At 35.9% G+C, this 27297-nt stretch overlaps 1 protein-coding gene across 9 annotated transcripts in view; it reads left to right on the top strand.

The window, feature by feature from the left end:
* Positions 1-27297, top strand: part of RALY (RALY heterogeneous nuclear ribonucleoprotein) — a 258358-nt gene that overhangs the window by 225436 nt on the left and 5625 nt on the right. For 5 of the 9 annotated variants that reach the window (XM_087929154.1, XM_087929153.1, XM_087929152.1 and 2 more), the window contains 5 exons: positions 9479-9551; positions 18368-18415; positions 21243-21403; positions 24434-24547; positions 26067-26215. In XM_087929154.1, the coding sequence (XP_087785280.1) occupies positions 9479-9551; positions 18368-18415; positions 21243-21403; positions 24434-24547; positions 26067-26215 (545 nt within the window). Of the gene's footprint in view, positions 1-9478; positions 9552-18364; positions 18416-21242; positions 21404-24433; positions 24548-26066; positions 26216-27297 lie in introns of all 9 variants that reach the window. The other 4 variants (XM_087929149.1, XM_087929150.1, XM_026697636.2 and 1 more) reach the window with 1 other exon arrangement.

Raw genomic sequence — 27297 nt, 5'->3', positions numbered from 1 at the left:
ATGGAATTTTCTCATTTTTCCAATTTTTTGCAAATACAATCCTAGCAGCAGTCAATACATTTACAATCAAATATTTCAATTCTTTACTATAAGTATCTGGTAGTATTCCCAATAGAAAAACTCCGGTTTCAAGTCTATATGCTTCTTTGTCATTTTTTCCAGCCACATGTGGATTTTAGTCCAATATTTTCTAGCATCCTCACAAGTCCACCACATGTGATAGTATGAACCAGGTTTCTGATGACATTTCCAGCATTTTTCGGATTTGTTCTTGAACATTCTTGCTATCCTTGTCGGGGAAAATGCCACCTGTAAAACATCTTATACAAGTTTTCTTTATAGGCTGTAGACATTGTCATTTTATAATTTTGCGACCATAATTTCTGCCATTTCTCTAAATCAATCCCATATCCAAAATTCCTCCCCCACGCAATCATAGTTTCTTTAACTTGTTCTTCCTCAAGCTTAATTTGCAATAAATAACCATACAATTTTTTAATCACCTTTTCATCAGTACCCATCAAAATCTTATCCAAGTCAGTTTGCTTATCATAAAATCCCTCTGCTTTGGAATCCTCATAGTACTTTGAATGTATTTGCAAATATGAAAACCAATTCATCCGTATACCTTGTTCTTCCAATTTTTGCATCGATTTAAGTTCACCCTTTTCATCTAATAATTCCCCATAGTTAACTGTTTGTTCCTTTTTATAAATTATAGGATAAGAAAACGCTTCTATCGTCGATAACCAAACTGGAATTTTCAAATAACACTGTTTTTTTATCTTCTCCCAATTCAACCACAGAGACTCCCGTATATAATGCCTTCTAAAATACCCCTGTGTTTTAGTTCCTTGTACCATAAAAAGCATGCCAGCCCAACAACAAATCATGACCTTCTAATGTCAACAATCTGGTTTTCCTTAATGTTATCCATTCTTTAACCCACGTCAAGTTTGCAGCTTGGTAGTACAACTCCCAATTAGGCAGTCCAAACCCTCCTCTAAATCTAGCATCCTGTAAAAGCTTTAACTTTATTCTTGCTTTCTTGCCTTGCCATATATACTTCAAAACAATTTTATTTAAATCCTCAAAATATTCTTTTCCAAGCCTAATTGGTATTGTTTGAAACAAAAATAAGACTCTGGGTAAAATGTTCATCTTGATTGTTGAAATCCTTCCTATTAATGACAATTGTAAGTTCTCCCATTTTTTCAAATCTTGAGCTATCTGTTGTTTAAGTTTAATATAATTATTCTCCTTCAATGTACTACATCTTGATGTCAAATATATCCCCAGATACTTAACCTTGTTTGTAACTTGAATTTTTAACAGTTCTGCCAACTCTTCCCTTTGTTTCAGCAACATATTCTTTGACAAAATCTTTGTTTTATCTCTATTTATTTTCAAACCAGCCACCTCCCCATAGACCTCTATCTTTTCCAACAGTTTCGAGGCTGTTTCTATAGGGTCTTCCAAGATAAAGACTAGGTCATCTGCAAAGGCTTGTAGTTTAAATTCTTCCTTTTAATTTTCATTCCTTTTATAGTTTTATCTTCTCGATATTTCTATTCAACACTTCCAAAGTCAATACAAATATCAAGGAGAAAGAGGGCAACCTTGTCTTGTGCCTTTTCTTATATTAATAGGATCTGTAAATTCTCCCTCCATCATTACCTTAGCTGTTTGTTCATTATAAATTGCTTCTATTGCCTGAATAAATCTTCTAGCAAAGCCCATCTGTTCCATTAAAAGTAACATAAATCTCCAATTCACGTTATCAAATGCCTTTTGAGCATCTAAAAATATCAAAGCCATTTGCTTTTCAGGATGTGCCTCATAGTATTCCAGGGTGTCCAGAATTACTCTCATATTGTCTCTAATTTGTCGCTTTGGCAAAAACCCATTTTGGTCTGGGTGGATAAAGTTATTCAAGTACTTTTTAAGTCTTTCTGCTAATATTGAGGCAAAAATTTTATAATCTGCATTTAGTAAAGAAATCGGTCTATAATTCTTGATTTGCAGTAGGTCCGCCTCCTCTTTTGGAATAAGTGTAATGTAAGCCTCTGACCATGTTTTAGGTATCATCTTTTTAACATAACTTCATTCATAACTTCTAACAGTGGAATACACAGTGATTCTTGAAAGATTTTATAAAATTCTACAGGAAACCCGTCTGGACCTGGTGCCTTTCCATTATTTTGTTTCTTAAGTGCTTGACTTAACTCCATCATTGTTATATTACTTTCTAGCATTTCTTCAATCTCTTTAGGTATCTTAGGTAAATTTGCATTCTGTAGGTATTGTTTAACTTTCTCCTCATCAATGTCTTCTTTCTTATACAAATGCTTATAAAAATCATAAATAATCTCTTTTTTTTCTTTGCTGCCATAACAAATTTTACCTTGGTCGTCTATTAACTGCGGTATTTTCCTCGACTCTTTCTCCTTTCTCAATTTGTATGCTAGCCATCTACCTGGCTTATTTGCATCCTCAAAATAATTCTGTTTAGCATTCCTAATTTTCTGTGCCAGTTCTTCTTTCTCTATTAAATCCATTTTATGTTTAGTTATATCCAGTTTCATTTTAACATCTTTTCTGTGTGGCATTTTCTGTAATTCTTTTTCAAGTCCCTTATATTCATCATCCAAGGCTTTAAGAGTTCGCCTTTTCCTGTTGTTCTTTTTCTTGTATAGTCTATTATCAAGCCTCTAACATAGGCCTTCATTGTGTCCCAAACATTCTGTATTGAGGTGTCTTCTTTTCTGTTCTCTTTAAAGAAGAAGGCCAATTCTTTCTCCATCCATTGTATAAATTCCTTATCCTTTAAAATAGAATTATTTAATGTCCATCTCGATCTTTTCCTTTGTCCCTTCCATTCAATTGTCAATGGGTTATGGTCAGCCCAAGTACTTGTTTCAATATTTACTTCTTGAATACTAGACATTAAATCTGTTGAGATCCAAATCATATCCAGTCTGGACCATGATAGGTGCCTATTTGAATAGAACGTAAATTGCTTAGATTTATGATTTCTTTCTCTCCATATGTCTTTTAAAGTTAATTCATCTATCATTTTAAAAAAGGATTTAGGAAGAGTTTTCCTGTTATGCTTTACTGTTGTTGCAATATAGTCAAGTCTATTATCCACAATTCCATTAAAGTCTCCCATCATAATTACATTAGCATAGTCAAGTTCGGCAGTCTTAGTATGTAATTTTCTATAGAATTCTTCCTGTTTATCATTCGTGCATAAATTGCAATCAAAAGTATCTTTCTATTATTGTCCATTATTTCTACCATTAATATTCTCCCATCATCATCTGTATAAATCATTTTTGCTGGGATGGCCTCTTTAATATATAAAACCACCCCTCTTTTCTTGGATTGTGTCAAAGAGGTAAACAATTTCCCTAATTTTGGTTGTAATAACAATTGTTCATGTTGCTTTTTAATATGAACTTCTTGTAAACAAATTATGTCGAACCTTAATTTCATTAATTTATGGAAAATCTTCCTTCTCTTAGCAGCTGAATTCAGTCCATTTATATTCATTGTAATCAATTTTTTTCTTCCATAATTATGTTTTATATTTAGATTTAACCACTCTCGTGGGTCTTGCCTCACGTTGATCTTTAATATCCACTTGTCCACCTACTGCACCTTCTTCTTTTCCAACCTCCATTTGTTCCACTTGGGATTCAATTGATGGGACCTCCTTTCCTGCTCCTCCTTCTCTGCCTCCAAAAACCTCTGCACAAAACAGTTCTGCTTTCTCAATTGAATCAATTCTATGTCTCTGTTCCTGCCACGTAAACATCAATCCTTCTGGAATCAACCACCTGTAAGACACCTCTTTTCCAATAACCTTTTAGTCAGGAATCGGTATTCTCTTCTCATCTCTCTCACTCTTCTAGGTATTTGTTTTAAAACCAAAATTTCTTTACTTTTGTATTTCAGTGGCTTCTCTCTTGCTACTTGCAATATTTGTGTCTTCAAAGATTTTTTAATAAATCTAATATGAACTTCTCTGGGTAGGTTATTTCTCATCGCATATCTTGTAAAAACTCGATATATCTCATCAATTCCATCCATCATCTTCTCTTCTGTTATCTCGAGCGCCTCCGCCAGAATTCCTACCATTATCGCAACCAAATCTTGTCCTTTTTCTTCTTCTATATTTTGGAATCTAAGATAAAATTCTGATCTATCCAACTCCCACTTCAACATCTCACTTTTTTCTTGTTCAATCGCTGTTAATCTATTGTCGATATTTCCAATTTTCTCCTCTCTTTGTTTGCCTCCCTCTTCAACATTTTGGAGTCTCTCTTCATATTTTTCCATCATCTGTTCCATCCTACCTGTTCTTTGTTCAATAGTATCCATTTTTACCTTAAGATCTTGAATTCCTTGCATAATCATCTGGAAGGATACTCTTTCTTGTTCTTTTTCTTTCTCTTTATCTTGCTTTAACAATGTCTGAATTGAGCGCTGTCCAGATGGTGGGGAGGCAGAAGCAGACATAGAGGCACCGAAGATATAAATTTCTTACTCATTTTAAGTGGTTCCAACTCTTCAAGTTTTTTCAAATTTTAATCCACAAAAAAAGAGAAAAATATGAAATTATAATCCAAGGTAAAAAGGCCAACAATAAAAAAGCCAAAAGTGAGAGAAAAAAAGAAAAAAAAAAAAAATTCTTCAAATTCTTCCTGACCTTAGTCCAATAAAAAAAGAAAAAAAAAACCATAAAAAAAGTAACAGTAAAAATAAAAACCCAATAATAATAATAAACAAGACAAAGCCAAAAAGGAAGAAGGGAAGAAGAAAAAGAGAAAAAACAAAAAACAAAACAAAAACCAAGAAAAATAAGTTTCTTCAGATTCCACACCTTAGTCCAGCCAGAAAAAAAAAAAGAAAAAGAAAAAACCTCAATTAAAAAAAAGGAAAAAGAAATAGTCCGCTAATGTACATTAAAAAAAAAAAAAAAAAAAAAGAGAAAACAGGATCCAAATAGGCAAAAGAAAAAATAAAATCAGTTAAATCAAAATAAAATATAAGTAGAAAAAAGAAATTCAGAGGCTTCCTTTGCAAATAAATCAAGCTTAAAAGTCAGGACCTTGATGTTAGTGAAGGGGTTGGCAGAACTCAAAAAAACAACAACACTGCACTCTATTTAATTATCCAAGGCTCTAATTATAACTCCTTCTCTTTCCCACAAGCTTCAAAGCTGAGCCATGTATATCCAGAAAGACACCTGTAATAATATTCCACAAAGTGCTTTCCTCTATCTTATCAGGGGATGTCCTTGAGAAGAAGAGTCTATTTTTCTTTTTTTAAATATTTCCGAGCCTCTAGGTGGCAGTGTTACAAAGTATCCTAGTTCTCACTTTCCCCCTCCTCTCTTAAGGGAAAGCCGACTTACAATACACAAAACAAAAACCGAAAAATCAAACAAAATCAAGAGAAGCCTCTAGCCCAGAAAAAAAAAAAAAAAGTCCAGAAGAAGAATAAAACATATGAATATATAGAAAAAGAAAACAGTCCAGTTATCCAATAAGTAACAATAGAGTCCGGAAGCAAAGAAAAGAAAAAAATGGATTCTCTCTTTGACGCTTTCCCTAAAAAACGCCGCTAAATCAATTTTGTCAAAAAACAAAACAAAAATCACACAGGTTTCTTCAAATAATTAGAGTAAACTTTCCAAATTCAAAAATTAAATAAAAAAGAAGTTCTCACCCAACCGACAAACTCTTTCTCAAACTCTTTCCGTCTGGAGTCGCCCGGCCTCAGCAGCATGGGGCTGCCTCTCCGCCGCTGGCAAGAAGAGCTTCACCCGGCTCTCCAGGGATTTTGCGGTATCCCGGAATCCTCAGGATATGCTCTTCACGATGGCTGTCCCTACGGGACAGCGTGAGGTCCGTTGGACCGGCCAGTGGCGGAGATATCGGCTGCAATCGAGGAGCTCGATTGCAGACCGTATCGCCACGGCGCAAGCTCCTCCCATCTCCCATGCTGAGCAATTTTTTACATATCTTTAAAAAAAAGCCTGGACCTCAAAATAGGGAGTCAGCTGAGTATACTGAGATAGTTCTAGTATTAGTAATGTAAACCATAATGACTAACTATCTTGTCTATACCATTTTCTGCAGCGTTTGTATTCATTCAAACCAATATTATGCAGGCATTCGCTATATCTACAGGTACAGTAGTTTTATCTACCAGTATCTACAGATATATCTATTAGTTATATCTACAGGTAGTCCTTGACTTATATCCATTTGTTTAGTGATCATTCAGAGTTATGGCAGCAATGAAAAATGTGAGTTATGAGCACTTTTCACACTTACAACTGTTGCAGCATCTCCATAGTTATGTGATCACAATTCAGATGCTTGGCAACTGGCATGTATTTACATTTGCAATGCTCCAATGTAATCACCTTTTGTGACCTTCTGATATGCTGCACTGATTTTTTGACCCCCTCCCTTTCTGTTGGCAACTCTAAAACAACCATAGAAATATGACAACTACAAGTTAGTTCAAAAGAAGTTACTTTTATAGAGGATTCTTTGGGTTGTTCCTAGAAAATGTGTGAACTTAGCCTGCCTTGTCCAGTAGAGAGAAAATGTGGTTTGCTTTCTTGTGAGGTTTTGCCATTTTTATCATTTGTAAGTTGAAGTGGTGACCTCAGGGTAAAGGTTTTATGTGAGAAAATCAATTACAGAATAAGGAACTTTCAATATTTAGAGGGGATTTCCTTTGTTTAATTAAGTTGCTTTGCCAATTTCACCTGTCTAAGATGTGCTTTGTCAATTTCAGCCTAAGTGTCAAAAGGCTTAAGCAGTCTTTTGGTCCTGTTTTTCTGGGGTTCACTGGGAAGTCAGGGAAGAAAGAGGGCAAAAGGTGGCATTGGGCCATGGCCTTCCTACAAGGTCTTTAATATAATAAACGTTAACTTTTCAGACTTTTATTCCCAAAGTATGGAAGAGCCAAATAGAACAGCCGCATAGTTCCTACTTGAAACAAACTGCTTAGTTAACTTTTTTTTTACATGAGGTGTTGAAATATCACCCACTGAGAATTCTAGCCACCTGGAGTAAGGTGAGAATTGTTGTTGAATATAGCATTTCAATCAGGAATTGACATTTTTGATCTCCCAGTAGGTGGTAGCAATATTGAAGACAGCAGGCGCACCAGACATACCTCTGCAGTGGCAGAAAACCTATTCCCTTCCTTGCAAAGATGGGTGTATGGCTTAAAATAAGACATTTTGCTTCGTTTTGCTTTTGCTTTTTTAAAGGGAAAACAATTGTTTGAAACAACACTCTCTTTCCTCTGATTGTCTTTTGCAAAGCTAAAACAAAACTAAAATATAATTGTAAGAATATCAGATGAGGCTACTAGACATGTATATAAAATGGTTCTATTCATTTATTTTGCATCTACTCATTACTAGAAAGTTGAATGCTTTTAAAAACTTAATTATACAATGTTGAGTGAAAAAGGCATGGAAATGAAGAAAATAAAAAAATAGAAATTACACATAGATAGTTTTGAGTATATATGAACAACTTTGTAAATTTAAAGAATAATGAAATTTTTAAACATCCATGTTTCTATTCTTTTATATATACAGTACAACATACAGTAGTTTTTTAGTAGTTAATTGCTTGATATAACTAAAAATTGAGATTGCTTTTAATTAAATAATCCTTTGAGTCTCTTTGCCCTTATATGCTATTTGAGGGTGGTGTATTGGCTTCCAGTAAGTTTCTGGACATGGCTCAAATGTTGGTTTAAACTTTTAGAACCTAAATGGTTTAGTGCTAGATACTTGCAGCATCACCTCCAGATAAGAACTGATCCATTTAGTTCCCTCATATTAGTTGAGGATATCCAACTCCTGAATCTGTGAAAGTTGAGATCTGCGGGGGCTTAGAAGCAATGCTTTTGTATGATGCTTCCTCTACATGAAGAAGCCTCCCATTGGAAGTCAAACTTGACACCAGCTTGTGGCGTTTCAAAAAGCTACCCAGATGGAGTTAAGGCAAGACTTCAAATACTAATGTGTGTATTTGTGCTACTGCCCTGTAATGTTTACTACTGGTGGATTTGTATAGTTTTAAACTTTACTGCATTATTTTTCTATGAATGAATACTATTCAGAGCTATATACAACAGACAGACAGACTGCACTAAAATCAATCAAGCCACTATGGATTGCTTTAGTCTAATGCATGAGTGTCAAACTCGTGGTGTCACATTGTCGTCATGTGATGTTTCGTGACATTTTTTTCCCTTTGTGGAGCTGGGGTGGGCATGGCCTGACATGATGCATCTGGCCTGTGGACTGCCAGTTTAACACCCTTGGTAATGTGTCAACCAAGGCGTAGGATTCCTAAGCAGATGTTCCCATCCAGGCATTGATCCAGATCCAAGTCTGTTTCACATTACTAAGCTGCTATATTATATTTTCACATCATGCCATAGGATCACAATGGTTTGGGGGTCTACATCTGGGTTACCACTGAAGTTGCACCATCATTCACAGATCATGTAGGAATGACCCTCCCTTTTCATATGCTTTGCTTTTATTAAGCAGTATCTTTTTACATTTAAATTGCTTTGTTTAGTTTCCATTAAGACAGTGAAAAGTGGTTATATGTCTTAGTCTCCACTGAACCCATTGGAATGGAGGGTAGGGCAAATTTTCTTGGCTGATCAAAGCATCTGATTCAGTCCTTCAGTGCTGAAATTGAGACACATCCCTTCAATTATAACAGGTGATATTTGATCTGTTTTGATATTCAGTGCAGCTTTTAGCATTGTTGTTATGGTAGATGAGAGTTTAAAGTAATATAGAAACAATATTTTCTGTGTTATTAAGGAGCCTGGCTATCTTTCCCCGTGCTTGTCATAGGAAGTCACACTTTTAGTTATAATATCTGTGACTTGGGTGGGTGTTGAATTCTTCATGAAACAATTTTTCTAAGTGGTTCAAGGTCCTGCAAATATTGAGGGGGCAAGGTGGAGATCTATTCTTCTTCATAATGGACTCTGATGATTATTGTGTGCATAAGGCTTAAGCTGACTTATCTTCCTTATATGGGATAGATTTTTGTATGAGTTTAAGGCTTTGATAATATGAAAATATATTTAATTGTATTTGATGAATTAATTGATGAATTACTTAGATGGGAAATGATTAAGGGGATCACGGGTCTTACTGAAAATCATTGCAGAATATAAATATACCAGATACTGTATACTTTTTACAAAAAGGAAAATACCATTGCTTCTTTGAATATAAGAGATATATCAGAAGAAAATAACTGTTGCCCAATATCAAAACAAAATTTTGTAGCAATCCCTGACCCCAAAAGGTTTGTTAAAAATAGCTTAAATTTGTTTTGAATGTTTGCCTTAAGGACAGATAGGGAAAGATACCACAGTAATTCCAAACCATTATTCGTTGCAGATATAAACATGGCTGGAGAACCGAAGCCCAACAGGCCAAAAGGACTAAAGAGAACAGCATCTGCCTTGTACAGGTAGGGTTGCTGAGGATTTTACCAGGGCTATTCACCACATTTGTATTTAATCATGCATGATGGCAGCCTATCAGAACCTGCTATTCTAGGCTGCAACCATCATAATTCTTCAGCAGCCTAGTGAGAAATATGCCTGATACCTTTTGGCTCCCAGAATTGTCGAACGCAAACCTAGAAAACATGTAAACCTAGACATTTAGCAAATAAATGGGTCTTTGAGCAAGGTTTCTAGTACTTAGGTCATCCATGCAGTTGGCAAAGACAATGAAGTTCAGACAACAGTAAATTGCATGTGGTAGGAGTTTGGAAGAGAAAATTAGGAGAAGAAAATGAATGAGGAAAAGAATTAAGCAAAAGGTAGGACTTTCTGATAACAGGAATTAGTGTCAGATCTGAATATAGTAGGACAGAAGGATGATGCTATCAATGCAACTGAGAGACAGCAATGGAGGAGTGATATGAGGGTCATCGAATTCTAAATTATTAAGAAAGGTAGAAGAAAGTGGAAAGTGTTGAGACAGATGTTGGAGAGGATGATGGCAAAAAAGAGATTGGAATAGATTGTTTATCCAGAAATGGATTGAACATTATAGAAGATGACATCGTCATGGGCAGCAAGCAAAATGAGTAATCAGATGCTGGGTAGAACTTAACAGAGACTTTAAGAAAGAACCAACAGAACTTAACATCATTGAAAAGTGAAGGCAGAAATCTGAGGCTTCAGGAAGCTGGTTTGGATCATAAGAAAACAGCAGTAGAGAAGCATGTAAATAGATATGTCAGCCAATTCTTGTCCTCTCCTGGTATGTAGCATTACAAATGAAATATAATGCATGGAAGCAATATGTCATAGACAGAAATAAGAGTGATGAATAAAGAGTTAATGGCAAAGAAGACCTGATGATGGTAACTACAAGAAAGGATAACTCAAAATAATAGATTAAATGACTGGATCATCTTGTCTTTCCACCACAACTTTTCCCATCAGATTTCCTCAAGATACCAGAGCAAATGTCAAGCTAGCTGGGAATTTTAAAAGTTGAAGTCCAACTAACATAGAAAAAGCAGTTTACAGATATTTGCATACCTTGGTTTTGGCATCCATTACAGTAAATGGCAAGGTAGAGAATTATTTAACATAATTGCAGTGCTAATTGTACAGATTGGTATAAACTAAGAAACATATTTTAGGTTGGGTTCTGCAAAATAGTAGTTTTTCCATGCTAGCCAAGTAAAAAACTAAATTATCTTTAACCCAATTCCAGCTACATCACAGTTCATGAAAAAACATTTACCGAGGTTTTCATCCTTTGCCCATCACTGTTACTAAACAGCAGTCTTGTCAATAATTTTTTTCCATTTTGCTTTTTCATCATATTTATTACTTCAGATAAATATTAGTTGCTCCTCCAGGCAGCTCTACAAAAGGAAAAAGTTCTGAAGATTAAAGGGAAGGCATGTTCTGCCTTGTTTTTATCATCCTTGGGCTTTTTCCTCAGCCCAGAAAGATGCTTGGCTTCATCCTTGTTTTATGTTCCCTTCACCCAGACACATCAAACACTTCCATTAGTAAAGGCTAAATAAAATGTAATCATGTGTAATAACAAATAATATGGCAAATTGGGGCACTTACACAAGTACAGATTTTACTCACTTTTTAGCAGATCTCATGAAAATATCAGCACTTGCTAAAGCCATAGCAACAGGATGAAATGTTTAATGGCATTGAGTACTACTGTTAAGATACTTATTTAGCTGTGGGCACATCATACATAATTGCTCTGATACCTATTTGTTTTGTGATTTAATTTAACTCTACAGTGCCCTATTAACATTTTAGAGTAAAGGACAATATAAATCTAAAGTAACATATTACATGGAACACATAATGTTCCAGGTGATTTGCATGGATAATTTAGAATTCCTTCAATATGTTGAATTCTGTGGTACTGGATGAATAGAAAGGGAGAGGGTTTTTTGATAAAAAAAAAAAGGAAGGAATTCTTGTTCCTACTGCATTAAAGTGATGACCATAGCCATTGTTTTAAGACTCATGGGTTGATTAAAGTCATCTGTGCTGATGGAGCATTGCATTTTGAACATTTGCATATCCCTAAAATAATCATTTTGAAGAAATCCTTTTACATTATTTCCTCAGAGAGGATGCTAGCTTGATGTTAGAACAGCATGATAATAGGAGGTAGTCTTCTTACAACATCTATCTGTTTCCTGTAATTATTGGATGTCCTTGCATTACAAATAATCAACATTTTGCATAAAATTGGCCAACCAACTGATCAGAGTCACCCTTTTGGCAAACTGAAAGGTTTTTAATTTCTTTAATTGTCTAACAATAATAATTTTACTAATTGCATTAAGTTTTATGTCATTTTTGATTGATTAAGAGTGACATAATAGTAAATGTAGATTGATTGTACTAGTGGGTTTTATGGAACAATATAGGAAACTTTGCCTCAGCCCTTTGATAAGTCCGAGATCTGGTCAAGCGATCTATGCTGAAAGATCTTATAAAACTATTCTGGATTCTAATCAAATATCTGCAGCTGGCAATTTCATATCTAGCCAGATGGAGTAACCTCCTACTATGCACAGCATGGTTAGGCTAGAATGAACCTGGATGAAAGAAAGCTGAACTTCTATAAATGAATCCCTTGATGCCTAATGCCTAATCATTAAGAAGCCTGGATGAATTCATTCTTTCTGAAGTCCATTGTGAACCAAGCTGATCTGCCAAATGAATTACAGATTGGAAAAAGTTATTCGGTGCCTTATGCCCTCTCAAAGCAATGTTTAGCAATAACATGAAAAAACCCAATCAAAATAGTTTGGAATAATACATGGAATGTGAGGAATAATGTCTATCTTTAGAGAGAATATATTCTCATTTATGCCTTTGCATCCATGTTGAAATGGATATGTTCTTATGGACTTTTTTTTAAATTGCAAACCAGTCAGAAAAACATGTATAATTGAGAATATATGAAGGTTTGATTTCTCTATCTCTGGTTAGAGTTAGTATGTTAGTACTACAGTTCTAAGTATATTATTTTGGAAGTAAGGTCCAAAATATTTATTTGCATTACTAGAAGAGTAATTCAGATAACAAATTATATTCAATCTTTTCAAGATTGAGGATTGCTTTTCTCCCAGGAGAATATATTGGCAGCCATTATGAGACATCCAGCTAAGAAGCAGCATCTAAGAAAAACAGAGGGTAGTGGGTAGGACGCTGATTGTTTCTCAGACCTCTCTTCTCCTTCTCCAGTTCTTCTAAGTAGCAGGCTGCCACAGTAAGAGAGAAATGGTTCCTATCAGAGTTCTGATCTAATTTCCCATGTGTAGGGACTTTGCAATTAATCTGAGATCACAGAGCATTAGCCTAAAGGTGGCATGCAGCTCTAAGGCTACATTATGATCATTCCTGTCTCAATATGTAATAAGAGTTAGATTATACCAGTAACTGCAGGTAAATCTCCCCTATCTTTCCCCTCCCTTCCCTTCCCCATTCAGGCAGCATCATACATCCATTCTCTCTTCTATTCACCATTTCTCTCTGTGTTCTAAATCAATGCACACTCAGACTCCATTTCTCTATTGCTCATTTCCCATTCTTTTCCTCTGACTCATATACACTTTGGCTGGATTTTCATACTACCCAAAACACTAATCCCAGGCTAACACAACTTGATTTCAATGTTTGCTTAACAAGTTATATCCAAATATATCGACCAAGTTACCGTGTAGCTAAAAATGTTGGGCTGGCTCATGCCAAGAATCCTGCAACTACTCCTCACAATAGTCTGTAGAGATTATCAGTCATCCAGGTCATGGTTGTCCCAAAGGTGCTTTTTCAGGAGGCAACTGGACTTCCTTGTTTTTTCTTTTGAAGACATTTCACTTCTTAGATCAGAAGCGAAATGTCTTCAAAAGAAAAAACAAGGAAGTCCAGTTGCCTCCTGAAAAAGCACCTTTGGGACTCCCCACAATATGAATTATGTGACATCAAACTGGTGCTGAGTCTTATCATCAATAACTTTATGAATACATCCTTCCTGCCAACCTGTGGAAGGTCAAAGTATCCAACCCATTCTAGCTTATCAGGTATGTTGTATGAATCCAGCCAGTGAGGCACAAACCACAGAACAAGGCGGTTATTCTTAGGGATATTTTGACCACACTGATTTGCCCCTGTCTCTTATTTGAAATATCCAAGATCTCATGGAGCGGAAACTCATAAGACTCATATACAGAAATTCTCTGAAGTGCTAGACCATTGGGTGAGGATAACAGAAGAAGTTGTTGGGCTATTCCCAGTCCTTCGAGTACAAGCAAATTGACCAACCCTGTTTCAAAGAGCTGCACTTATTCTATTTGTCATGTCATTCGGTGAGGCTCTGGAAGGAAATTGATTTCTCTGATGCCCCTACTTCACTTTTTGATACAGTCTCAGAGTAGGAGTAACCAGAAAGCAATTATAGGAATATAGCTAAGAGGAAATCTGTCAGCAAAAAAGGGGAAGCAAGCATTGTTCTATCTCATTTGTCAAATGGTAGTTAACAAGAAAGGAGATGCCCCCTCCCCACAAGCATCAGCATCATAGAGCAGGAATCTTATTCAGAGCTCAGAAATAAAAGGGGGGGTCATTTCTTAGTCATTTCAACTATTGAAGACTTAAAAGAATAAATAGCAGCAATTATTTGTGGCTATCTCAAGACCTAGACCTTCTTTCCCTTAGTAATACCCTCCTGCTTATAGACTTAATAGTGGGGGCAGCTTCTAAAGCAGACCTTAACTTTGGAAATGAATGCAAGTCTCGCTAGCCTGGATGGGAAGGCCCTATTGCCCTACAGAAGGACTGAGGTAAATAGATGGTAGATAAATTAAGCTGTGTAAAGTACTCTGTTCTCCCTTGAGATATTACCTTAGTCCACATTGTTAAAATAATGTGATTTAAAGAAATGAACAAAATTGCTCATTTATTTTTCTGCCTTGCATTTTGCCCTGACATGTGCAACATTCATGTAGAGTCTCTTTTGAGCATCTAGATGACTGCCGTGAAATATCACTTGCAGGGTGAGTTTTGCTTGGAAAGAAAATTTTGAGGCTATGTTGAAGTTTGCAAAGTTGTACAAAACCTTAAAATAAGCGAATAGCATGGAGAAAGAACAGCTGAACAAATATGGCATAGCAGCCTCTGGAAATATAATACAGGATATTTTGGGGCATGATTGTCTTTGTTATAACAATGAAAAAAACCCACCTGACTTGTCTGGAAAGGAATTTGAACACTAAGAATAACAAACAAGCAACTTATAGCCTGCAAGATGCTTTTGGTCTTCTTAACAGATGATCTTTAGACCTGTGTACCTATAGCAATCTGTGAGGGCTCTGACGCACTCTGATATTTCCCAATGGTTTAAATGAGCAACTTGGAGGAAGGAATGTCTTCTTCTTGAAAATATGAAGAAACCTATTATCTGAAAAAAATTACACAGACCAACAGAAGTCAGTACGTGATCATTTTTATCCTTATTGGGACTTGTCATGCTTTGGTAGCTAGGTCTTATTTTATTGGTTTCAAGCCTCAACTCAGGAATTGAACTCATGAGCCATTGCACATTATATGACTATTACAATGTTATTAATTTTAGGAAGTATCTAGATCCTAGCACTTAGCACTGCTACAAGAAGGGATATATAGACTATCGGAAATGTACACACACACACAATCTATATTGTTGAACCTTTCAGAGTTGAAACATACAGAAGTTATATCCTGTCTCCATGTATGTTAATGTTATCTGTGAAAATTCTGGCGTTTGAAGTTGGCATGCTAGAGAAGTGGTTTGGCTTGATCAGGGCTTTTAAATGTTTCCCGTTTCTTCCCTTGACTTTTTATAATACTGTGTTAACACAGAAACACAGTGAAGCTGGGGTTACTGAATTAAATCAATCAAATATGCATGATTTTTTCACAAGCCATTATTATTAAATGTTCTGGTTTAGTTCTATTCATGAACTTAGCCATTGTGTATAGTAAACAATGAAAAAAGAGGGCTATCTTTACACAAGACACCATATCAGAGGAAAAATATCTAAAAGATAATAAAGAGATTAGTATTTTATGCAAATGTAGTTGCTACATCTTTAACTGACCTTGCTAAGCATGTTGTATGACCTTGACGGATAATTATGTGTGTGTGTGCCTGCAGGTACACAATAACCTACAAATATGTATATAATAAAAGTTGGACATTACAGCTAACATGAATGCAACTTTATATATCATTTGAACAGTTATTTTCAATTTCTGTTCATTATATTTGATTAGAATATAGAATAAAATCGGAAGAATGTATGCCAGTTTACAACATATAGCAGAAAGTGGTTGATCTCAGAACAGCCAAGCAAAATCAAATTTAGTTAATACTTGGATGGGACAGGTTGTAGGCTTGGCAAAAAAAATAAAAACAGCTTCCTGGAAAAAAGGCTGTGGCAAATCACTTGTGTAAAGTTGTCCATTAAACCATCAGGAACTGAGCTCAATCCAAGGGAGATTGTGCACTATTATTTTTAACAGTCTATGAAAGGTAAATGCTTGTTTGAATAGGTCCCAATTTGGGGCTCTGGGGGAATAGCTTTTTTTAACAATAAAAATAATGTTGCAAGAACAAGGCTAAATCATTTTTTCCTTTCTTTATAATCTAACCACAGCTTGAAGTAAGCTACTTCCGGGGAAAATATGCTATGCAAATTATATGTTTAAATAAACAGCCTGCAAATGTTTGTCACAAATTAATAAAGAAAATCAGAATTTGAAAATACATACAATCTCATTTTATGGCATTCTAGCATATGAAATTCATAAAAACTAGAAGAAATAGGAATGAGAATAAATAGTCTGTCCAGAAACCACATAGAACATAGGGCAGCCTCTAGTTCAATACCTATCTGAAATGTTAGAAACTCCTGCAGTTCAGTACAGTCAATACTGAACTGGAAAGAACAAAAAGCAATTGCAGGATGGGACTTCTGATATATTCAGAATAAAATCGGCATCCTTCCTCAAGCTCTTGATTGAAAAAAATAAATGAACAGGTGGTATAAATAGGAATTTCATATGAAGACTCAAGACATTTGCAGATCCCTAAAAATTGCTGCTAGGATCAATTGAAATAGAATTTAAAAGCAATTATGCCTATCTACCAATAATATATTATTTCTTCCATCTAAGAAGGTCAGGATATAACTGTGAGACTATCCTATTTTATTGTAATAGCCACCCACTGGTAAAAAGTTAATGATTGGGTTCATGCACACTAAGCCTACTTTACCTATGGTTTATAGGAGAAATAAGAGTTGACTGAATTTGCTCGATACCCAAAGCCAAAACCAAACAAACCACATTATAATGGAAAAATATGTGAACCCAATGCACTAAAGTCACCAACTGAGTCCTCCTTTATCCAACCCAGCCTTATACAGAAGAGTCTCTGCACTCATCAACTATAGAGTTTGCTTTGATCGAGATACTGAGCTTTAAGTCTCTTTGGGGCTTTATTGTCCTGAAATGTCATGTTTGTGTCACCAAGTCAAAGGTGTCAAACCAAAATTAAAATTTTCACTTTCAAGCTGACCTTTCCAGCAAATGTGTTGCTAACTACACTTCTTTTTACTAGGAAATGTCAGAGTTTTCAATTTCTATGATTTGCCAGCTGGATTTCTGTTTAAAATTTTCTTCTAGGAAGGGTTGCAATAATATACTTTCATTACTGTGTATAAAATATCCCTCTTAGAAGACAAAAAGAAATGGTGACTATTAAGTTACCCACTGGCACTGACACAGTAGTTATAGAATCTGAACCAATTCTTGATAGGTGCTATTGCTAAAATATACACACACAACATGGAAGAGCAAACTGCTTAGAAAAAAATCAGGCACCTGTGCTGTCTTCCTCCCCTCCAAAAATTTTCTACAGCCTCAGCAGGGCGACACTGGCTATAAAGCAGCAACCTTGAAACAGGTGTGGGAGTTGTGTTTTGGAAGCTCTGCTGCCACATCTTCTTATTGTTTTAACCATTTAGTGGGGTTGGACTCTTCGTGGCTTTATAAACAAGTGTTCTTCTCTATGCTACCTTGTCAAACACAGCTTCTTTCAATTGTTAGATGTTCAACATGTATGTATTTGCATTTGTAATACTTATAGGGAGATATAAACATCTACTGTCCAATTCAATGCTTTTCTAGCTTTTTTGCATCTGGGTCAATCTAATTGGGTACTATTTTAAGAAAGAACTTGTGATATCCCAATCTACCATTTTTTGGCTAGATCAGAATTCCCATCTGCTACCCATTTATCTTTTAGTAACCAAGCAATAATTCTGTTCACACATAAATCCATGGATTGTGAATTATGAGCTTGATTCACCTAGCACAAAGTATATATTTGTACAATTTGTATGTTTTGTATTGTATGTGAGCCAGATGAAGTCTTGCCAGTTGAGATACTGCATATCATTGTAACATCGATAATGAAAATCCATTGGTTGATTGTTTTCAATTACATGATTTTCTGCAAATGCTGCCAAATGCCTTGTTGTGTCCTAAAATAAACACAACGATAAATCTGAGTCCTTTGTGATGTAGTTTTGCTTCTCTGAATATATATTATCCAGAATTCCTAGTTTCCTTCCAGATCTATGAGACTGAATTCTGCTATTTCACAGAAGTTGCCTCAAAAAAGTAATTGGCGAAGCATAGTAATAACTCTTTTTTATTTTATTTTTGAAAGCAGTGGCTATGACTTTGACTATGATTACTACAGAGATGACTTCTATGACAGGTGAGCAAATAAGCGAAGAACTGTGCTGTCATATTGATTGCTTTTTACTTTTATTCTAAATAGAGTGAATATAAGGGGACACTTTCATAACACTTGTGCAAAGCAAATGGGGATTGCTTATTTTCTACCCTGCCATGGTTTTATTTGAATGACTGCTTCACTTTTCTAAATATGTTGCTCTTGGTTCTTTGGATGTAAAGGTTTTTTTAAACCTTGTGGTAGTCCTTGACTTACAACAAGTTGTTTACTGACATTCGAAGTTACAACATGCCTTCCTAGGAATACTTAATGTTCCAAAGTTCTGACCACAGTCACATAATTTCATGTTGGGTGCTTGGCAACCAGCCTACATTTATGGCCATTTGCAGCATCCCATGTGACTGTATTTTATGACTTTTTGCCGAAAACTGGCATTTACTTCTGTTTTTTGGCAAAACTGTTCCATAGCCAGTTTGGTCTAGTAGTTAAGGCACCAGACTAGAAGGTGGGCCAGGGATTATTATTGTGGGGGAAATAGGAGGAGGAAGGCATTCTGGATACATTCTCCACCTTGACTTATTTGTAAAAATAATAAAGGTGATATGCAAATAAATAAAAATAACAAACCATTGGTTCACTTAATGTCGTGGTGATCGTTTTGACGACTGCTGCAAGAAAGGTATAAAATTGAGTCAGTCACATGGGTGATGAGGTTTATAATCATCGAGACTTACAAACCATGATCAGCAGGCTCTATTACAGTTGTAAGCTGAGGACTACCTATAGTTGTTCAAAGCTAAAAGTGAAAATATAAACTTCAAAACCTACATTTTTAAAAATAAAGCTTTAAACCACACTGTGCAGAAGTAAGTTCCAGTGAGTTTAATATGGTTTACTTACAGCCCCTTTGCAGGATATCCTTGATCTTGTCTAATTTAGGGTTCTAATATGTTAAAATACTAATTGCAAATTTATACAATTTTGATACAATTTTGTCAAAATAAAATTAAGCTATACAATATAAAAATGTAACTGTTAGAGAAATTAGTGAGACATAACACACATATATTTTGGGGTATTTTAGCTTATTACTATGCCAGGGTAGGACACCTCCAAACATTTTTTTTTCAGTTTGAAAAGATAACTGCCTGGTTGTAATAAACTTTACTAGCTCTTGGTTTAGAACCTGTGATAGAAATATAATGGCCCTCTGTGTGTTTTCATGATAAGGATTTCATTCCTCTAAAAAATTACCAGGTAGATATTTCAGATGTGTTCTTATCCAAAGATTGAAATGAAATGATCAAAACATATGCCTTGAATTTCCACACCAATGTGCAGCTGTGGTATTAAAGAAATATCTTACAATTTTTCTGTTAAGGACACTGCTCCTCTGCGGTGCTAATGTTCTATGGATGTCCATGAGAAATCCTTGATTTCTTCATTTACTTTTCACTGGTGGTTTGCATTTCCCCAAAGCAACAGGGTTACAGCCAACTATGCTATCTGCCAGAGGACTTCATGATTGAGTTTACTGGAGCGGCAAAACCCCAGAAGGGTTACCCAAAAAATCTTTTTGCTGTCATGAAGAAGATGTCCATCCTTTCGCAGCCCAGATATAGCAGGCTTGTCATTTTGCCACTGTCCCTTGACTACCCACTCAACAGCCCCATTCTAAAAGCATCAAGCATGTTCAATGTCCATTGGGTTCTTTTGCATTGCCCTTTGCAGGTAGCAATATAGACATTTCTCTTGTTGTCTAGAGGACTGAGTTCAGCTGAATAAAGCCAGAGGCTGTCTTGTTTCTTCCTTTCCGTTTCTAAGAAAAATCAAGATACCTGAGCATTTGTATGATACAGTTTGTCTCCCAAAGATTAACATTTGTTTTTGTTTTTTAAAATAATAATAATCAAAATAGAAGTGACTAGTTAGCTACAGTAAAACAGGAGTTCCATCAGCCATGAGAACTTTATTTTAACTTTTTTAAATGCAACAATAGAGGTTTGTTTGTTTTTTTAACATGGAATGAAAAGCAAAATTTTGAGCTAGTAGCAGATGGAGCATAGAGGTGGAACTACAAAATTCCCCTGAGGTTACTAAATCAATCTCTGCTGAATCCAAGAAGAGCACTTGGTGCATTTAAAGTTCAGCTTCAAAGTCCAGATCTATATGTTTTTTATTACAGTCTGCTTCCAGATGTTTGCTCTCTACAAAACTGAGACATGTTTTTCAATAGATCTTTCACTTCTCATCATCTCAACCTCTTTAGCTCTGTTAAAAGACCTTGGTAATTAGGGGTGAGAAGGATCCAGATGCTATAGATTAAGCAATTATATATATTTTTCTTGCCTGAGTGTCATTTAGTATAAATATTATTGGCTGCATCTTAGGAAAAAGTTTTGTGTCCTGTTTTAAGGAATGAATAGACACCAAGTGAGGGAGGGGAAGATGCTAAGATAAGACAGCAAAATAATTGCCTTGGATGATCTGTTCTAATATTCTGGAGATTTACCTAAGGAATTCTCAAATATGAAACATTGAAGTATTTTTAAAAATGAATTAACGGTAACAATATTGCTGTTAAAGCAACCTATTAAATAACTTCTCTGAGAGTTGTCAGCATTAACTTGCAGGATAATGGTTGAACAATGCGTCTCCTCAGTAGCTTAATGATCAGCTGTAATCTCTGATGGGCTTTAATGCCCAGGCAAGAACAGATGGCTGGAATGGATGAAGTCTTAGCTCCCTCTAGAGGGCATCAATGCTTTTTTGTCTCTTGATCAGAAATATTTGCTAATGTATCTGGCTGGAATCGCTACAGGAAAGCATTTCTTCTGCTTCTGTATAGACTCTTTGAGTATCGAGGAAGAATCTCTCCCATACCCAGGATGGTTCCAGTGAAGCGGCCACGAGTCACCATCCCTTTAGTACGACGTGTCAAAGCAACTATCCCGGTCAAGCTCTTTGCCAGATCTGCTGCTCTTGTGAACAGCTCCTCCAAATTGAAATGTAAGTTTCATGCTACTGTGCAGAGGTAATGTTTATCACGGTTTTAGACTTGCCTTTGAAACAAAATGCACAAGGGCAGACATACATAGCAAACATAATTACGGATAAGTGGTTTATGTATTACAAAGCATTGCTTTTATTTTATTCTTGAATTTATTACAGTAGCTGCTTCTTATGTACAGTTAGACATTTTAAGTTGTGATATACCTTATCTTGGGGCTACATATGACCCAGTTTCAAAGTTCTGATGTTCACACACAACCCCAATCATTGAACTTTGGGCTCTCAACCAGGATATATTTATGAATGTTTGCAGCATTCCACCATTGCAGGACCATCTTTTACGACAGTTTTGCTTCCGTTTACTGCCATTTTTCAGCAAAACTGCACTTGTAGTAAACCATTGGTTCACTTAATAACTACAGCAGCTTCTTTATGAACACTGCAGTCACTTAACAACCACTGCCAAAAAGATTGTGAAGTTTTAAAACTATCATGACTTACAACCATAATCTCTATTGTGGTCATAAGTCAAGGATTACCTAGGCTGCTTACAACAATTTTATTTATTTGTTAAATTTATTGGCCTCCCGTCTTACTGCAGGATAACAATAAATACGAGAGTAAAAGCAGTACAATTCAAATAAGAATATTGATATCTCCCTGGAGAGAGTTTTCCACCACTTGGGAACCACAGAAAAGGGGGGACTCTCCTGTGAAGCAGATAGCTAAATTTCTGGAGTGTGGACATGTAATGAGATGTAAGAATAAACTTGACAAAGAGGAGGAACAACCACAGTAAAGGCAATGTCATATAAGATAATGTGAGTCTAGAGCAGGAATGGAATTTGAGAAAATATCTGACTTGACCTTTTGGGTAAAATTAGGGAGTGGGGAGGCACACTCGAGAGTTGCAAGATTCTTAAAGTCAACACATCTTAAAGTTGCCATGGTTGAGAAACTCTGATTTAAAACATTACCAAAACTGAGTAGTGTTCCTTGGAGTCAGGTAGTAAGTAGTGGTAGAGTTAGATTGATTAACTTTCTAATTGTCCACTAACTACATGACTAAAATATTTTTAGTACCATCTTCCACACAAAGACCCAACTGAAATAGGTCCAAACAGTTAAATTTCATGCAAAGGCATCTGAAGTTGTGAGGGTAGCACTTTCTTAATAATCTTACCTACAAATTGAAGATTTGAGAGTAGCTCATAATTAAGAGACCTTCCAGGCCAAGGAAAAGCTTTTTTTTCGTAAAAGATCTTCGAACTGTTTCTTTAAGCAGATTGGAATATATTTCATACTCAAGGGGGTATATACATCATTTCCCCTAACCATGGAGTGAGAGGCAACCTGGTTATTTGATCACAATAGGCAAGGATAGAAGGAGCTGTGGATTAAAATGAATCTATATAAATAGAACAGTTGCTTTTTATTTATTTATTTACTAATATCATACTTTTCTGCCCTCAAGGGAATAGTTGTAAAAATACAATCAAAATATATTATAAACAATGACAATAACAAATAAATGGAACATTAAAAATAAACACATACTCATCACAGAAGAAAGGGAAAAAAATACATCAAGCCAAGTACTTGGTGAAAGACAAAATATTTTAAACACACAGTACAATGAGCCAGCTTGGTCTTCATAGCAAGACAGTTCAGCTAATATTCTGTCAGTGCTTTTTACCACAAAAACAGGCTGCCAATAGGATACAATTTTGGTAACTACAGCCAGAAACATCTGAATTCAAACTGTCACTGAATAACAAAAGACTAAATAGCTGGAAGAAGGAATACATGCCCTTGGCTGAGCTTTTTACAAAAAAGGTGATGTTCAAATTATCATCTCTGGTCTAATATTGAACTAATTCTACAACTAATGAAGCTCGTTTGAACTGTACCGTATCATTCATGCACCAAATTTTAAAAATAAAAATAGGAAAATACTACTTCCCTCCTTTCCTAAGAAACTAAAACATTCCAGTAAAAACAGAAGATGCTCAACTTTGCCAAAGGAAATTGAAGGCTGGGAAGTAAATGTCAGACTGGATACAATCATTCACCTTACAGCAAGAGCTAACTTATGCAGGCATTTGCCCCCAAATAGCTGATCTGGACACAAGAAGGAAGTAGCAAGTGGGATCGGGAAATATAGCTTTGCAAAAAAAAGAAAGAAAGAAAAGAAAAGAAAAGAAAAGAAAAGAAAAGAAAAGAAAAGAAAAGAAAAGAAAAGAAAGAAAGAAAGAAAGAAAGAAAGAAAGAAAGAAAGAAAGAAAGAAAGAAAGAAAGAAAGAAGTTAATTTTTAAAAAATCCAAGAGGGAGGGGATGGAGTTTAAGACAGTCTGCATCAGCTCAAAATCTTGACAGGATGGCACAAAAATAAGGAAATAATGTAATGGAGAATCCTAGATAAAGGAGTAGCTACGTTGGCCTGTCCGATGTGATGCATGTATTTGTGTTTGTTCACCTGTAAGGATCATTTCATCAACTTCTAAGTAGTTATGCAAATTATAAATTAAGGGGGAATTCTTTGTAAAAAGTTCAAGGGATGAGGTGAAAGATTCCTCTTTTGTTTTGTTTTTTATTGACTCAGAGTTGCAAATCTTGTACATCACCAAAGTTGGTAGAGTGTGGCAGGAGGTCGTTCTAAGCATTAATAAAGGAATTCTTTGATACCTACAATATCACCATCTTGTCAGAGTCAATATAGCACAGGGCTTCCAAACCCTTAAGTAGCTGTGCACTAGCATTTAGGTTTTGGTAGTTTGTTCCCATTGATGGTGCACTCTGATGGGAGAAATGGTACCTGCCAAAATTCTCCTGTCTTCTCCTCAGCTATGAAAGGCAAACGAGACCCTGTCCTATACTGAACCCAATAAGCCCTTATTGCGACGGACGCCAAGCAGGACCTGCAACTAAAAGGTATATTTGAAGTATAATTATATCTCTGCTCAAGCAAATTGCTCATTCATACCAGACAAAAGAATAAGGTGTTCTTCTAACTTTTGTCTTCCAAGTGAAATGCAGTGAACTTCAGACAATTAAAACTGAGCTGACACAGATCAAATCCAACATTGATGCTCTCTTGGGCAGATTGGAGCAGATTGCTGAACAACAGAAAACACCTACAGGTCAGTTGGCTCGTTGCAAATGTCCCCTCAGTAACACCAAGACACAGTAGGAATTCAAGTGCAGAAAGTCAGCACCAGGTTCCTAATACTGGCTGAGCTTCCTTGGTTCAGGACAAGCGACCTTTGGTACTTTCTGCAATTACAATTCAGCTTTGTGATGCCCTTGTTCCATTCCTAGGAGCTAGACAGGGTTTTGTTTTTTTCATCCTCAACTACAGCACCTATCCAGCCAGCAAGGGCCAAAGTGGATGATGACTAATGGAGTTATAATCCAATCTGTCTGTAGGCATTTTGGGTAAAACTGCATCAGTGTTATTAAGTATAAGTGACTGTTTCGAGGCAATCAAAAGTATGGACATATTTCACTGGCATCTATATTATAAAGATTGTGATAGCAGAACGAGACCAAATTGCCTTGGAAACCTGTGATTTCAAAAAACTGTTAGGCTTCCCATCTGAATATAAAAGTATTCTGAAGTTCCCCTGCTGATTTTTTGTCCTTGAGAATATATTTTCATTGGTTAGTTGTACTAGTAAAGGACGCAGATACTGATAGGAATCTGTAGCTCAGCAGATTACATAGTCCAAAACCTCTCAAGGACACCATTTCCCTATTCATAGGCTGCAGTCCTCCAGAGATTGGATTCCAATTTCCATCAGTCTTAATCAGATGAAGGGAGCCACAATCTAGTTGTATCTGGAAGCCTGACAGGCTTTCCATCCTTGCTTTATTTCATATATCTAAATGACAGTAAGCCACCTTGATATTTTTTTTCTGCCTGTTCTCTGCTATATGCAGTAGTAGATTTAACAAAAGAAAAAGAAACAGAATAGAAACATTCTAAGTGTTTTTCATTTCTTCATCCAGCCCAAACCCTCAATTGATTATTTGTATTGCTTCCAAACTATGCCCAGTTTTAATTCATGGACTGCATTCACCAAGGTTAACTTGTTTTTTCAGTTAACCCATTTTCTGGTTTTGCATAATGCATTGAACCATAAACTAATCAAATGCCCTGGGTTCACAAAAATATTACGCCACTATTAAACTAACTAGATTTGTTAATAACGTTAACCAAGTCATGTAAACAAAGCCAAGAATTAGTTGTGAAACTGCTTTTCTCTAAGCCTGGACTCTGTGAAATTAATCTCAGCTTATAGTTTGCAATAAGCACCTATTAAATGATAAAAGGGTAAGAAATGAAGTGGTATTTCTCCTGGCAACTTTGGGAAGATGTCAGGAACATAGGCTCTGTTAGGACTCGTTGCCGACATTTCTCCAGGAGATATTCCCTTCAATTTCTTTTTTTTTCTGATAAGATGTTCCTCGCATTTGAGTCCCGGTGCCATTTTAATTTTTCATGATGCTCCCTATGTGGCAACATACATGGACAGTTGGTGAAAATTCAATTAATTTCCAGCGTGGATTCTTGATTATTTAGATAAGCCAAATAAAGCCTGCCAATGAAACAGGGTTCGCAAATCACATCGGTATTTTACGATTTGGATTTTTTTGCAGAAGTTAGAAAAAAGGCAGATGGAAACAAAAGTGAAATTTCTCAGGAAGATACAGCATCAGAAGCAGACGTGAATACAGAAGAGCCATTAAATGGGGAAGAAGAGGACGAGGAGGAAGGCCTCGTGCAGGATGATTGTGACGATGAATTGGTAAGATGTAGCAAGAAATCATAGGTTTCACACCAATTTGATCCACTTTGGATTTACAAAGTTATGCCAGTTCTCTAGTCTTCAAGAGAACGTAATATTTTCCCCATGCCACTAATACATAAAATTATCTCTTTATATTATAATGAATTACAGCTGGATCATATCCTTTCCTGTTCGTTTGGAGAAAGAAAGTACTTAATGTGTTTATTGATGCTAAAGAATGAGATTTAATCTTTTAAATTTGCATCATCAATGAACTGACCCAAAGGTCCTTTTTCAAAAGGCAACTGGGTTTTCTTTGCTTTGTTTTGTTTTTCTTGAAGATGTTTCACTTCTCATCCAAGAAACTTCTTCAGTTCTTCAGGGAAAAACAAAGAAAATCCAGTTGCCTTTTGAAAAAAAGGACCTTTGGGACAACCATGAATGGATGACTGCAAATCTCCATAGATATCGGTGAACTGAGGTTTTGAGAATCTCCATAGATATCAGTGAACTGAGGTTTAGCTAACACCAGAGAATTTATTTTCGGATATGCTATTATCCGAATATAAAGATGGAAATGAAATTACAGTCCTCCCAACAATTTTAACACATAACAATTCAAAGGAAGTAAGCTATTTAATAGGGAAGAAGGAGTGGGAAAGTTGAATCACTAATTTCTTTTAAAAACTAACCTCTGTAATGACATCTTTTAAAGACAGAGAATTTCAGCTCTAAATTTGGGTATTGGATTAAGATTGAGAATCATATGACACACTCGTCGATGATATGCATATATCCTGAGTTGGTTTCAGAAGTTGACATTCCTATCCACCTGCCAAAGCCATGTTGAGTCAATGCTTACTTCTAATGCTCTCTTATGATTTAGTCAGCAAATCAGAGGTGGTATTCAACTGGTTCTCACCTACTCAGGCGAACCGATAGTGGTTATTTGGTGTGGGTTGCCAAACCGGTGGCGACACCCCCAACCCGGTCGCCCAGTCACTCACTTGCGATCGCTCTCCTAGCTTTCTGTTCCCCATGTCCTCTTTCTCCTAGGGGGAAAGGAAGAAAGGCATGGATGCTGCAAGTATTGCTTTCCC

This window comes from Pseudonaja textilis, chromosome 3, assembly GCF_049901715.1.
Source record: "Pseudonaja textilis isolate UNSWEBS1 chromosome 3, rPseTex1.2, whole genome shotgun sequence".
Taxonomy (NCBI): domain Eukaryota; kingdom Metazoa; phylum Chordata; class Lepidosauria; order Squamata; family Elapidae; genus Pseudonaja; species Pseudonaja textilis.
This window is presented reverse-complemented; position numbering and strand designations above follow the sequence as displayed.